This window comes from Panulirus ornatus, chromosome 62 (assembly GCF_036320965.1).
Source record: "Panulirus ornatus isolate Po-2019 chromosome 62, ASM3632096v1, whole genome shotgun sequence".
Taxonomy (NCBI): domain Eukaryota; kingdom Metazoa; phylum Arthropoda; class Malacostraca; order Decapoda; family Palinuridae; genus Panulirus; species Panulirus ornatus.
The window spans coordinates 7314544-7330354 of NC_092285.1; the positions used below are offsets into that span (position 1 = coordinate 7314544).

Here is a 15811-nt window from a genome sequence, read left to right on the forward strand (position 1 = left end):
ACCATGCCTTGTATATTATGGCACCAAATGGACTTCTACAAAGCACTTATCCCAGTGCTGACGTATAGAGAAACCCAAGTACTTATCGGTCTGGATGGGTTAAAACAAGAAAAGTAGAGATTGGTAACTTTTGAAGTTTAGTTGGAATTATGACGCAAGATAGAATGAAAAACGAAGATGTGAGTGGGATATTTGTTGTGATGAAATCATTAGAAAGGCATGCTGATGAAAGTCTCTAAGGATGTTATGGTCTTTTACAATATATGGCAGATATTAGATTAGTGAAGAAGATGTACATGGCAGTGTTACATAAGAAGAGGTAGACTGCAGAAGAGATGGATAGGTGCAGTGAGAAACTGAATATTTATATTACATTAAATCTCTTCTCACGGAGATTGATAATCTGCTTTTTTCATTTATGCTATGCTGAAGTATGTCATGTAGCATTGTAAATTATCATTCATCATAAGGAAAAACTGAGCACTCACTTTCTCTTTGTTGTATGAATGGTTATCACCTGCTGGACTTTTTTTTTTTTCCATTTCACTCCCCACTGAAATAGGTCTAGTGGTAGTTCACTAACTTAGCATTGGCCCATGTGTTGAGCTCTCATAAGGAGGTGCTTTTCATTAATGGAGAAAGGATTACCTTGCTGTTCTGTTCTGTGAGTTTTGCATGGCCCAGTTCTATTTTTCTATGTTCTCAGCACCAGTGGAATTGGCATTTACTTAGAAAATATTTTCCTCTTGGTCAGAGGTATTTATACTGTTATTGTGCTAAGACTACTGTCATCATTTTCATGTTTGCATATGAATGCCATTTTTTCTTTGTTAGTCGATAATCACATTCTTGTCTCAGGGCTTCATCTTCTCACACTGTAGTTTGATCTTACTCTTCATTCTCTGTACGTTGCTATATATTGTAATATTGCTGTTACAAAAATTTTGAGTTCATCTTGACCTCTTAAGTGAACAGTATTATGCCTCTCTTTTCAGACCAACCGTCCAAGGCAATGTAGAATCTCTTGGAAATGATTACGTAAAGCAACAAGTCATCACCTGGTTGGACACTGTGCTTAGTGAAGCCTCCCAGGCATTGGCAACATTACTTTGTAAGTTGATTGATATGGGGATTATTCACCATAATAACATAGGTATACTGAAGGACAAGTTAGTTGGTATGTAGGTTTGAATGGAGAAAATTGAAGGAAGTGAAGAGTTTTAGATATCTGGGAGTGGACTTAGCAGCGAAGGGAACCATGGAAGCGGAAGTGAATCATAGGGTAGGGAAGGGGGCAAAGACTCTGAGAGCGATGAAGAATGTTTGGAAAAAGAGAGTGTTATCTTGAAGGGCATAATGGGTGTGTTTGAAGGAATAGTGGTTCCAACAATATTATATGGTTGTAAGACATGGGCTGTAGGTAGGGTTGTACAGAAGAATATGGATGTGTTGGAGATGAAATGTTTGAGGACACTATGTGGTGTGAGGTGGTTTGATCGAGTAAGTAATGAAAAGGTAAGAGAGATGTGTGGGAATAAAAAGAGTGTGGTTGAGAGAGCAGAAGACAGTGTGCTGAAATGGTTTGAACATATGGAAAGAATGAGCAAGAAAAAGTTGACAAAGAGAATATATTTGTCAGAAGTGGAGGGAACAAGAATTGGGAGACCAAATTGGAGATGGAAGGATGGAGTGAAAAAGATTTTGAGCGATTGGGCTTGAACTTGCAGGAAGGTCAAAGGTGTGCATGGAATAGAGTGAATTGGAATGATGTGGTGCACTGGGGTCAACATGCTGTCAATGAACTGAACCAGGGGTAAACTATGGAAAGTTCTGTGAGGCCTGTGGAAGCTGTGGTTTCAGTGCATTACACATGACAGCTCGTGTATGGATGCGAATGGATGTAGCTTTTCTTCAGCTGATTCCTGGCGTTACCTCCTGATGTAGGGGGCGGCAATTGGGTGTTGGGGAAAATCAAAGAATATATATGTTATCTTTTATCTTTTCCTTCATGCTTTTGTGCTATTTCCTGTGGGATGGGGTAGTGTCGGGAATGGATGAAAGTGAGCAATTATGAATATGTACACTTGTATATATGTGTATGTATATGATTTTTTTCATACACATTCATCATTTCCTGTATTAGTGAGGTAGTTTCAAGAACAGAGAACTGAGCCTTAGAGGGAAAATCTTCACTTAGACCCCTTCTCTGTTCCATCTTTTGGAAAAGTAGAAACTGGAGGGGAGGATTTCCAGCCCCCCCACTCCCACCCCTTTTAGTCACCTTCTGCAACACACAGGGAATACATGGGAAGTATTCTTTCTTTCCATCCCCAGGGATAATATATATGAATGTACATTATCTCAGAAAGCTAAAATGGGTATGTTTGAAGGAATAGTGGTTCCAACAATGTTGTATGGTTGCGAGGCGTGGTCTATGGATAGAGTTGTGCACAGGAGGGTGGATGTGCTAGCACAGAAATGAGATGTTTGAGAACAATATGTGGTGTGAGGTGGTTTGACTGAGTAAGTAATGTAAGGGTAAGAGAGATATGTGGAAATAAAAAGAGTGTGGTTGAGAGAGCAGAAGAGGGTGTTTTGAAATGGTTTGGTCACATGGAGAGAATGAGTGAGGAAAGATTGACCAAGAGGATATACGTGTCAGAGGTGGAGGGAACGAGGAGAAGTGGGAAACCAAATTGGAGGTAGAAAGATGGAGTGAAAAAGATTTTGAGTGATTGGGGCCTGAACATGCAGGAGGGTGAAAGGCGTGCAAGGAATAGAGTGAATTGGAACGATGTGGTATACCGGGGTCGACGTGCTGTCAATGGATTGAACCAGGGCATGTGAAGCGTTTGGGGTAAACCATGGAAAGTTGTGTGGGGCCTGGATGTGGAAAGGAAGCTGTGGGTTCGGTGCATTATTACATGACAGCTAGAGACTGAGTGTGAACGAATGGGGCCTTTGTTGTCTTTTCCTAGCGCTACCTCGCACACATGAGGGGGGGAGGGGGATGTTATTCCATGTGTGGTGGGGTGGCAGTGGGAATAGATAAAGGCAGTCAGTATGAATTATGTGCATGTGTATATATGTATATGTCTGTGTGTGTATATATATGTGTACATTGAGATGTATAGGTATGTATATTTGCGTGTGTGGACATATATGTACATACATGTGTATGTATGTGGGTGGGTTGGGCCATTCTTTCGTCTGTTTCCTTGTGCTACCTCGCTAACGCGGGAGACAGCGACAAAGCAAAATAGATGATAAATAAATAAAATAACGTATTTATATATTTGTGTATGTGAGTGGATGTGTCTTTCTTTGTGTGTTTCCTGGCGCTGCCTCGCTAATGTGGGAAACAGCAGTCAAGTATGATAAAATATTACTTGTTCCATCATTTTGCATAGTTGTATTGATCTTTTGTGGATATATTTCATTGCTGATTGCTTTCCCCACCTTAGTGAGGTTTCATTAGGAACAAACTAACACTGGCCTCATTTGCACATGTCTACTTCCTTGTGAAAATAAGACGTAATGAATTTGGCTTACAGTATCTCTTTAGGCTTATCCATGCACCATCCAACCCTACATATGTTTTATCACTGGGACAACTGAGATATCTGATCAGTAGCTAAAGTTATGTAAACTTTTTAATGCAAGAATGAAAAATGCCTTTAATGAGTAGCTGGGACATAAACTCGATACAAGAAGTAGGTTATGCATAGCTCTCTTCATAGAAGATTGCCAAGATCAAACTTTGTGAGGACTGGATGAAAAGAAACAAAGGTAACACTGCTTCTGTAATAAAATGCAAATTTAAGAATAAAAAATGCCAATGATGAGAGTCATTTGGACATAATTCAAGTAGATTATGCTTAGTTCCTTCACTGGAAGGCTACTGAGATCAAACTTTGTAGGGACTCAATTAAAACAATAAAAAGTAACAATGCTTCCAATATAGAAAGTAAAGTCCTTCAGCATGACATTATTCATGCAGAGTAACATCATCTTCCACTTGACAATTATAGCAGTTAAAAGGTTAGTGTGTGGGCATTCAAGATTTGTACACTTTCATTTTGTGGATATTTGGATGGAAGATTTACATGTGCCTTATTCTTAACAACCATCTAGCAGATATTTTATGATTATTGCAGCTATTCTTTTCTGTTTTTCCTCTGCACCACAATATTTTATGGAATTGATCATTTAATTGATCATTGTTATTATATATCACTTTCACTGCACTCAAGTTATTCATTGCTTGCAGCATTCACAACCAGTGTCAAAGCATTAGCGATGATCAGGTCGAGTGTGTGGGAGATCTGTCAAGCAAAACTAGAGCAAAATGAGTGGGAAAAGGTGAGAAAATAGGATGTTGTTATTTTGATGCTATAACTGAATGTCATTAACTTGAATTTCTCTCTAAGATATAATGGCATGATAATATTCATGAACCACATGCATCATTTCATGTCCCTTGGTAAGGTGATTCCAGTGTTTTGGGATATTCATTGATACAGTATTACAACATGAGAATTTAGGTTGTATTGCCACCATAAGTGGGAGGGAGGGCAGAGAAACAAATGATTAGTTTTGTTTACTCCACTGCTCACCTCCCTTGCCACTCTGGTTTTCAACGTCAGTTATGGGATAGATTGATTAATATTTGGGCTATAAAGTATTTTTTTCATTAGCTAAAATATGGTGAATTTCACACTAGTTAGAGAACCAACTTAAGTTCTTTCATGATACAATAGAGAATGAGTGAGGAAAGATTTACAAAGAGGATATATGTGTCAGAGGTGGAGGGAACAAGGAGAAGTGGGATATCATATTGTAGGTGGAAGGATGGAGTGGAAAATATTTTGAGCAATCAGGGCCTGAATGTAGAGGAGGGTGAAAGGCATGCAAGCAATAGAGCGAATCGGAACGATATGGTATATTGGGGTAGATGTGCTGTCAGTGGATTGAACCAGGGCATGTTAAGCATCTGGGATAAACCTTGGAAAGTTTTGTGGGGTCTGAATGTTGAAAGGGAGCTGTGGTTTCGATACATTACACATGACAGCTAGAGACTGAGAGTGAACGAATGTGGCCTTTGTTGTCTTTTCCTAGTGCTACCACACACTCATTCAGGGGGAGGGGGGTGACATTTCATGTGTGGCGGCAGGAATGGATGAAAGCAACATATATAAATATGTACATGTGTGTATATGTATATGTCTTTGTATGTATATCTTGAAATGTATAGGTATGTATATGTGTGTGCTTGGGTGTTTATATATATACGTGTGTTTATGGGTGGGTTGGGCCATTCTTTCATCTGTTTCCATGCGCTACCTCGCTAACCCGGGAGACGACAAAGTATAATAAAATGAAATGAAAGATCTTATTTCTTTCTTTCTTTCTTTCTTTTTTGCTTTGTCGCTGTCTCCCGCGTTTGCGAGGTAGCGCAAGGAAACAGACGAAAGAAATGGCCCAACCCACCCCCATACACATGTATATACATACGTCCACACACACAAATATACATACCTACACAGCTTTCCATGGTTCACCCCAGACGTTTCACATGCCCTGATTCAATCCACTGACAGCACGTCAACCCCGGTATACCACATCGATCCAATTCACTCTATTCCTTGCCCTCCTTTCACCCTCCTGCATGTTCAGGCCCCGATCACACAAAATCTTTTTCACTCCATCTTTCCACCTCCAATTTGGTCTCCCACTTCTCCTCGTTCCCTCCACCTCCGACACATATATTTCTATTCATATTTATATATTTCTATTCATATTTATTTGTATTGGAAGATAGTGTTAGTTCAGAAAATATATTATACACATGATTATAACATTCAAATTAACTATTTCTCTTGTTTTGTGAGAATGACTTGCCCTATGGTATGGACGCCCATTTCTTTTATACTTTCACACATGCTATTTGTCGCATCAGCAAGGTAGTGCAAGGAACAGATGAAGAAAGGCCAAAATCATTCACATCCATTTTCTGGCTATCATTTGAAATGCACTGAAACCTCCTGATCCACAACCAAGACCCACAGACCTTTTCATGGTTTGCCCTGTCAACTTCACATGCCTTGGGTTCAGTCTGTTGAACAGCACACCGACCCCTGTATACCACATCATTCCAGTTAACTTTATCCTATGCACACATTTCAGTCTCATGGACTCCTACCTACATGTTTTTGCAGATGCTGCAAAAGCAATGAGGAAACTGAAAAGCAAGGAGGATTGCTTCTACTTACAATAGGACCTAAACAGACTCCAAAATTGGTCAGATATATTGCTGATGAAATTCAGCCTTAGCAAATATAGAGTAATGAAGATGGGACAAATTGAAAGGCCTCAATATAATTATCTAGAAATAAGCATCAGGGTTGTGTGTGTGAGAAGGACTTAGTTGACATCATCCCTAACCTGTCTCCAAAGTTACATTAATTTAGAATAGTTAAGGAGACAGATGTTGTGCTGGCAAATATTAGAATAACTTTCAAGTATATAGATAAAGAAATACTCAGCAAGCTGTTTGTATCCTACATAAGGCCAAAGTTAGTACATGCCTCTCATGTTTGGTACCCACATTAGTCTAAAGAAGCACAAAGAACTACTAAAGTAGGTTCAGAGAATGGCAAAAAAGATGATACCGGAAATAAGAGTGGTGAGTTACAGGGAGAAGCTAGAGGATTTAGATTTGCCTTTTGTCGAAGAGATAACATAGAGAGGTGTGTTATCAATACCTTTAAGTTTTAAAACAGATTAATGACATAAACAGTAAGCAGTGCTTTGAGAGATTTAGGGGTAGGACAACTAGAGGACAAAACATGAAATTAAGCAATAAACCTTTTAAAAACTTTTGAAAAAAGATGTAAAGAAGTACTTTTATAGTATATAAGTGATAGATGAATGGAATAAGGTGACTAAGGACATGGTTATTATAGACATCATACATTCACTTAAGATGTTGAATGATAGTTGAGACTGTTCAAGAGATGGGGTCTCCACAATTTTTTGCAAGCATAAGCAAAAACAGATAATATATTGAAAAAGCACAAGAGAAAAGCTTGATGAAAAGTATACATGTGGACAAACTGGATGAAGGCAAGAGAGGATGGATTCTGATTGGGTGGAAATATAGACAGGAAGATATTTTGCCATGAGATATGGGAATGGAAAATTAGTGCTTAAACTGTTTTTCATGTCTGTTGTACTGTTTTACTCAGATAGAAAGTAGCATTATTAAGCGAGCAGTTATGGTTATTAGCATTTATATATTGTTCATGTAGAATTGCCAAAGTATAAAGAATTCTGTTCTTTTGACTGCTCATTTTTCCAGATCACCAGTGTTCTGTATGGTGCACATTTTGACCCATGGGACTCAGTTGTACGAACTCAAGTGACAGAGAGGGCGAGACAGGTTGTCACGTCTCAGCTAACTGGAGCAAAAGAAGCCATTGTTCAGATGGTGGCTCGGCTGGCTTTAGACATTGGTGCTGATCCTAAGTAAGATGACTTGATTTATATCTGAGATTAATTCAAGATTTTTTCAGACTGAATGAAAGTTATATTGCCTATATAATTCATGCATGATTAAGTGAACTGTAGTTGACCTTTCCATTGCTGTGAACTGACAGGTTCAATGTTCCTCAAGTATTCATGCATAGATATTAAATATATTCTTTAGCTGTAGATATTAAAATTTCAGAATGTGCTTAGAGGAAGGTGATATCAGTCATTTTGTATGGAGTGAGTCAGCTGGGGATTTGCCTGAACGTGTTGGTTGGATCTCAACTGCAGCACGCTCTGTATCTCAGGCTGGAGGTAAGAGGCAAGGCTCGTTGGTATTTCATTGGTTACTCACTCTTCTGCTTTGCCTTGTTTAGCAAGTCTTGTATATGATACAGAGGTAATCATACATTTACTTGATAATTACATGTGTGTTTATGAAAGTTTTGCAATTAAAACGGTATTCAGGGAGTATATTGGTTGATTAGCATCTGGCATGTTTTATTAGGGATACTTTCATATTTTTCTTCAACTTAAAAGGCCCAGCCTCCAAATTTTTTTCTTTACAGTACTTCACCCATATATGAGAATAGAATTTTTGGAATGAGTCCCTTGCTGCGTATTACTTTTATCCACATATGAGAATAGAGTTTTTGGAATCTGTCCCTTACTCTGTATTACTTTTGCCTTAGGTATTCTATTCTTTTCTGTGCAACTCCATTATTCCCTCTAAGCATTTCTAATTTTTTCTTCTAACTCTTCTACCCTTTCTTTGTGTATTGTATACTTGTTCCTTTCTTTTAATTCTATTCACATATTCATTGTTTTCTGTCTCTTGGTATCTTTTGCTTTGTGTTATTTATCTGTTGTATGGCATTACTATTGAAATCATTTACAATTCTCTTATAAAGCAGTATTGTGTCAGAATACTTCCCATCTATTCCCTGCATGTCATAGAAGGCAATTAAAAGGGTAGGAGTGGGGCTGGAAATCCTCCTCTCTTGTTTTACTTTTCCAAAAGAAGGAACAGAGAAAGGGGCCGAGTGAGGATTTTTCCCTTTATGCTCAGTCACCTGTACTTGATAATATCTTGCCAACACGGAAAATGGCGAATATGTACAAAAAAAAACCTAATCAGAATATCACTGTGTTCTGTATTGCCAGAATAGAATTTAAAGCGTCAGTGCAAGGTGAGGGCCCAAAATAGAAAAGAAAGGAAGAAGGTGGATGCGTTTGAAAGGCTTAAGGACAATATGTGCTGTGAGGAGGGTTGATCAAGTATTGAAAGTATGACATAGAGGTATGGCAGTAAACTGAGTGTGATTGAGAGAACTGAACAGGGTGTACCGAACTGGTTTGGACCATTGGAAAGGATGAGTTAAGAGGATCGACTAAGAGGATATATGTGTCACAAGGTGAGGAAATGAGAGGGAGGACCTGCAACTAGCTACAAGATTTTTATCAAAATGGCAGGGCTAGCACCTGGTGTTCATTGCAAGGTTTGTTTGATGAATAATAGTCTTCTTCTCTGCTGCCACCTTCGTAACATAGTGACTTATTTTGAGTTTATCAGGGACAGATTTCAGCTATGTGTCAAGTTTTCTTTTAGATGTTTTTGTAGTTTTTCTGTGCATGTTTCTGATTTCTTATAGTAGTTTATTGAGGAATTGTTCTTGCTTCCTGGCTGGGTTTTCTTGTATTTTTGTCTGATTTATTTTCAGTATGTTCCACAGAATTCTTAGCTATTTTATTACTCTGTATCTTCCATGTTTAGAGGTATTCATTTTCCTTTATATCTTCAATTTGTTACCTCATGTAGATTATCAAGCATCTTTCTTTTCTTCTTTCTAAGCTATTTATTTTCAGCTCCTCAGCCTTTTAGGGTTGTTCATGTATTTCATTCCCTTGATTTTGCATGTGAAGTACTTCAGAATTCCACATAATGTGGTGATTTCCATTTGTTTCATTGTTGACCATATGATAACAGCAATAGTTTTCTGTCTCATATAGCAAAAGATCTGTGTTAGGATATCTGTCATTCCTTTCTTAGTCCACACAGCATGTAGAAATCTTCATTGTGCATCTCAGGTGATCTGTTCAGGTCTTTGACACTTGAAGGTGTGGAGATGGTCTGAAGCTGAAGTGTGTAGGGAAAGTGCTGCATGTACTATCCAGCTGTTACTAATGTATAGATTAGTAGATAGGAAACAGTTATGAGTGTGTAGATTGTTTGTATTTAGAGTCAAGGCATTTAGTCAGATGATATGGCATTTTGCTTTAGCTGGGTACTAACAAAATATACATATATGAACTGTGGTGCAGATTGATAGGGCAGGATATGTATCACATCAGTGCTTATTAATTTTCTTGCAGGTTTGTACTACAAGACACGAGGCTACACCAGTCGTTTACAGACCATATGCCGAGCACTCAATTCAAGGCTGGTAGCTTTACTTCAGGATGTAGGGCATTTCAGTTGTGGTAAGTTATTGAAAACTGGTATGTGAACAAAAATGGAGATACCACAGTCTAAAAGTAAACATAGCATGCGAAGGAAATTTGTGTTTATCCATTGCATTACTTAATAGGGTGATATTTTCATAGTTCTAGTATGTAGCAGATATCTTTGTATTCATAAGAAATAAAGGAGATATTAAATTTCTTCAACAGAGTCTGACAAGGGAGACTATTTTGGTGGGTATAGCAATAATGGTCTTACAAGAGATGAAGAAAACAGTGCTATGGAAGATTACAGCTGCTTGCTTAGTTTCCTTCAAGATGCCAGTTGTTCAGCTTTTATGCAGTAAGTTACAGAGTGTAACTATTTGTACTATTCATAAGACCAACAGCATAAGCCTTTTATAAAGTATCCAAAGAAATCCAGTATTAAAATGAATCATCCTTTCATGAAGAGTGGATCCTGTACCTACTTACTAGATATATTTAAGTAAATAATCTAGAGTTTAGAGACCATAACCCAGTTTAATATTTGTTTTTTGTACTTTTTCGCTGTTTCCATTGATAGCAAGGTGGCACTAGGAACAGATGAAGAAAGGCCACATTCACTCTTATTCATTCTTTAGGTGTCATGTGCAATGCATATGTTTAGGTTGTGCATTATGTCTTCGCTTACTAGTTTTCATCACTAAAGACTTAGAATTCATTTATTATTTTACTTCATTTCCTACCTTTTTGTATCATATATCTTTGCAGGCTTGTTAAGGAGTTAAAGGAACTAGCAGAGCATCATATCTCCACTCCAATACCCAAGGTCAACAATGGATGGGATGATGATATGTCTGGTGCAGCTCCAGCTGTACCATCAACCATTGCAGTTGTAATAGGTCGTATGTGTCAAGCTCTGCCCAATGTTTGTTCACAGATGCAGATTTGTGCTTCAGCTTCAAATTTAACAAAGTCAGATGTTGCCCGGGTAAGTGTAGGAGAAGCACTTCAGGTTAATGTCTATATTGTTTAGTATAAGTGTTGGTGTTTGTGGACCCATCCTGCACGCCATTACACCACAAGTGAAAGGTTACCTTCGACAATGTATTACTGACATTGGACAAAAAGGAGTACAAAGAACCTTCCACCCTTGCTGCTGTTGGTTGTTCTTCCTTAAATCTATAGAAGCCCCAGAGTCTTATAAGGTAACTCTTTTTGCTTTTTCACCCTTTTTTACTGTGTTAATTCTCCTCTGAGTGCAGTCACTGACCTAAGTGTCCCCAGTGGTGTCAGGTGGGTGCAGTCAGTGACACCATTATCACTAGTGGTGTCAGGTGGGAGCAGTCATTGACTCCATTATCACCAGTGGTGTCAAAAATCTGCCTTACTACAAGCAATGATACCTTGATGAAATGAATTAAATCATATTGTTTTATGCATAGCAGTGCAAAAAATGCTGCATACCACAAAAAGGTTGAATTTTTCCTCATATACCATAGGAAAATTTCATATCCATTTTGTAATTTCATTAATTAATGTTTGTAAAGTTGTGGTAGCATAGGTCAAAATTTTATTGAATTACATTGGCAAATTTGGCTGATACAAGTATATTGATACATTATTCCATATTGTGTTTACTATAGATGTAACAAGCCTCATTTTGTCTTTTGTGATTTGGCTGCCTTTGAATTTGGTAGATTTTTTTCTGTCTGGCATTTTTGTCACGAAAATTTTCCCCATATCTGTATGGATGAATTTTCTTATCATATCATAGATTTAGTAGTCATAATTTACAAGTTTCATGTGGGTCAAATTTTGTAACCAGAACATTCATTATGCGATGGATGCCACGTTTCTCTATATCAACGAATATTGTGACCAAGTTTGGCAAAGTATTTATGAGTTAAGGCGAACTTGTGTTAATGTTTAACATTGATAAAGAAATCCATTATAGGGAGTCATAAATAAAATTATTGAATCCAGTATTTTTCCAATAAGGCATTTGGGAAGGTAATGAGACTTGATAGAAATGCTCATGAGTTCTGAAAGGGAGAAGGCATTGATAGTTTGTTTTTTCACTGAAATTTTAATATCTGTTGTGTTATGTTAAGGCAAATCAGTGGATGAGTTATAAAATTCATTTTTGGGCTCATTTATGTATAAATGCTGAATACAATTCCAGTTACTATGAACAGAAACACAGTCAAGATTGAGTTTTATATTATTTTGACTCCTTATAATGTGTATTTTTGGATGAAAATCAGAAAGAATAATTATCATATGTAACACATGGTAAGGCCTTATGGTTAAGAACCTCAGCCATTCCTGTTTATTCAATTAATGTTGAATTTTGAGTTGTAATGTGTTCTGTTTCCTCAGTGTACGAGCCTAGTGCTATTAGCTAATATTACATATTAGACACCAAAGTTTTAAATAGTAATATTTTATTCTAATTTTTCTATACTTATAGTGGATGTTCAAGAAATTTGTTTTTCTTTCATGTGAACTACTACATTTGATGCATGCCCTTTTTAGATTGCATTATACCTGTTCCTTCTCATTCTTTCCAGTGAGACCATAGACTTGCTAACTTATTATCTTCCACCACAGATGTCTTGTTGTCTGGGTTTTAAGAAAACTGGCATTAGCATGTCTGCAGGTTTTTGAATTAGTGCTGTGCTTTACATGGTATGTAGTCCCTGAAAAATCATTATGAACCTGCTTGAAGACATATCAGGTCAAAGGGAAATGCATTGGAATGTGAACAGCTTACACTGTTGTAGTATCTGCAGAAACATATATTAGCTTTGACAGCATCAAAGCTTACCACCAGAAAAGTACAGTTTTCCAAACAGTTATTGAAGAACATTTTGCTGAACTGTCATAAAGATATGGTGATTGCCAAATTTGGGACCTGATGATTGAGTGCTGTATGCAAGATCAATCTGGGAGGCAAGTTGTTAGAAGCAGTGAAAAGTTTTTATCGAGGATGTAAGGCATGTGTACGTGTAGGAAGAGAGGAAAGTGATTGGTTCTCAGTGAATGTAGGTTTGCGGCAGGGGTGTGTGATGTCTCCATAGTTGTTTAATTTGTTTATGGATGGGGTTGTTAGGGAGGTGAATGCAAGAGTTTTGGAAAGAGGGGCAAGTATGCAGTCTGTTGGGGATGAGAGAGCTTGGGAAGTGAGTCAGTTGTTGTTCGCTGATGATACAGCGCTGGTGGCTGATTCATGTGAGAAACTGCAGAAGCTGGTGACTGAGTTTGGTAAAGTGTGTGAAAGAAGAAAGTTAAGAGTAAATGTGAATAAGAGCAAGGTTATTAGGTACAGTAGGGTTGAGGGTCAAGTCAATTGGGAGGTAAGTTTGAATGGAGAAAAACTGGAGGAAGTAAAGTGTTTTAGATATCTGGGAGTGGATCTGGCAGCGGATGGAACCATGGAAGCAGAAGTGAATCATAGGGTGGGGAAGGGGAGTCCTGGGAGCCTTGATGAATGTGTGGAAGTTGAGAACATTATCTCGGAAAACAAAAATGGGTATGTTTGAAGGAATAGTGGTTCCAACAATGTTGTATGGTTGCAAGGTGTGGGCTATGGATAGAGTTGTGCGCAGGAGGGTGGATGTGCTGGAAATGAGATGTTTGAGGACAAAATGTGGTGTGAGGTGGTTTGATCGAGTAAGTAATGTAAGGGTAAGAGAGATGTGTGGAAATAAAAAGAGCGTGGTTGAGAGAGCAGAAGAGGGTGTTTTGAAATGGTTTGAGCTCATGGAGAGAATGAGTGAGGAAAGATTGACCAAGAGGATATATGTGTCAGAGGTGGAGGGAACGAGGAGAAGTGGGAGACCAAATTGGAGGTGGAAAGATGGAGTGAAAAAGATTTTGAGTGATCGGGGCCTGAACATGCAGGAGGGTGAAAGGCGGGCAAGGAATAGAGTGAATTGGATCGATGTGGTATACCGGGGTCGACGTGCTGTCAATGGATTGAATCAGGGCATGTGAAGCGTCTGGGGTAAACCATGGAAAGTTCTGTGGGGCCTGGATGTGAAAGGGAGCTGTGGTTCGGGCATTATTGCATGACAGCTAGAGACTGAGTGTAAACGAATGGGGCCTTTGTTGTCTTTTCCTAGTGCTACCTCGCACAAATGGGGGGGGGGATGTTATTCCATGTGTGGCGAGGTGGCAATGGGAATGAATAAAGGCAGTGTGAATTGTGTGCATGTGTATATATGTATGTGTCTGTGTGTGTATATATATGTGTACATTGAGATGTATGGGTATGTATATTTTTGTGTGTGGACGTGTATGTATATACATGTGTATGGGGGTGGGTTGGGCCATTCTTTCGTCTGTTTCCTTGCGGTACCTTGCAAATGCGGGAGGCAGCGACAAAGCAAAATAGATGAATATAAATAATCTTTTTCTTTCTTTTCTTTCAAACTATTCGCCATTTCCCGCATTAGCAAGGTAGCGTTAAGAACAGAGGACTGGGCCTTTGAGGGAACACCCTCACCTAGCCCAATTCTCTGTTCCTTCTTTTGGAAAATTAAAAAAAAAAAAAAAAAAAATGAGAGGGGAGGATTTCCAGCCCCCGCTCCCTCCCCTTTTAGTCGCCTTCTACGACACGCAGGGAATACGTGGGAAGTATTCTTAATCCCCTATCCCCAGGGATAATATATGTATATATATATATATTCTTCTTTCAAACTATTCGCCATTTCCCGCATTAGCGAGGTAGCGTTAAGAACAGAGGACTGAGCCTTTGAGGGACTACCCTCACCTGGCCCAATTCTCTGTTCCTTCTTTTGGAAAATTAGAAAAAAAAAAAACGAGAGGGGAGGATTTCCAGCCCCCCGCTTCCTCCCCTTTTAGTCGCCTTCTACGACACGCAGGGAATACGTGGGAAGTATTCTTGCTCCCCTATCCCCAGGGAGGTCCGGAGCTAATGTGGAAGACCAACGCGCAGATAAAGCATGCATCATGACCATATATATTTGTATGTAGCATTTATGGATTTGGAGAAGGCATATGATAGAGTTGATAGAGATGCTCTGTGGAAGGTATTAAGAATATATGGTGTGGGAGGAAAGTTGTTAGAAGCAGTGAAAAGTTTTTATCGAGGATGTAAGGCATGTGTACGTGTAGGAAGAGAGGAAAGTGATTGGTTCTCAGTGAATGTAGGTTTGCGGCAGGGGTGTGTGATGTCTCCATGGTTGTTTAATTTGTTTATGGATGGGGTTGTTAGGGAGGTAAATGCAAGAGTTTTGGAAAGAGGGGCAAGTATGAAGTCTGTTGGGGATGAGAGAGCTTGGGAAGTGAGTCAGTTGTTGTTCGCTGATGATACAGCGCTGGTGGCGGATTCATGTGAGAAACTGCAGAAGCTGGTGACGGAGTTTGGTAAAGTGTGTGGAAGAAGAAAGTTAAGAGTAAATGTGAATAAGAGCAAGGTTATTAGGTACAGTAGGGTTGAGGGTCAAGTCAATTGGGAGGTGAGTTTGAATGGAGAAAAACTGGAGGAAGTGAAGTGTTTTAGATATCTGGGAGTGGATCTGTCAGTGGATGGAACCATGGAAGCGGAAGTGGATCATAGGGTGGGGGAGGGGGCGAAAATTTTGGGAGCCTTGAAAAATGTGTGGAAGTCGAGAACATTATCCCGGAAAGCAAAAATGGGTATGTTTGAAGGAATAGTGGTTCCAACAATGTTGTATGGTTGCGAGGCGTGGGCTATGGATAGAGTTGTGCGCAGGAGGATGGATGTGCTGGAAATGAGATGTTTGAGGACAATGTGTGGTGTGAGGTGGTTTGATCGAGTAAGTAACGTAAGGGTAAGAGAGATGTGTGG

At 38.9% G+C, this 15811-nt stretch overlaps 1 protein-coding gene across 2 annotated transcripts in view; it reads left to right on the forward strand.

Annotated features, from left to right (window-relative positions):
* Window positions 1-15811, forward strand: part of Cog1 (conserved oligomeric Golgi complex subunit 1) — a 76133-nt gene that overhangs the window by 15552 nt on the left and 44770 nt on the right. For both annotated transcript variants that reach the window (XR_011717176.1, XM_071696994.1), the window contains exons 8-14: window positions 996-1111; window positions 4271-4362; window positions 7361-7527; window positions 7730-7845; window positions 9904-10011; window positions 10201-10333; window positions 10744-10963. Coding sequence is in view for 1 of the 2 variants with exons in the window: in XM_071696994.1 (XP_071553095.1) it covers window positions 996-1111; window positions 4271-4362; window positions 7361-7527; window positions 7730-7845; window positions 9904-10011; window positions 10201-10333; window positions 10744-10963 (952 nt within the window). In the remaining variant the exon portion in view is untranslated. The remainder of the gene's footprint in view (window positions 1-995; window positions 1112-4270; window positions 4363-7360; window positions 7528-7729; window positions 7846-9903; window positions 10012-10200; window positions 10334-10743; window positions 10964-15811) is intronic.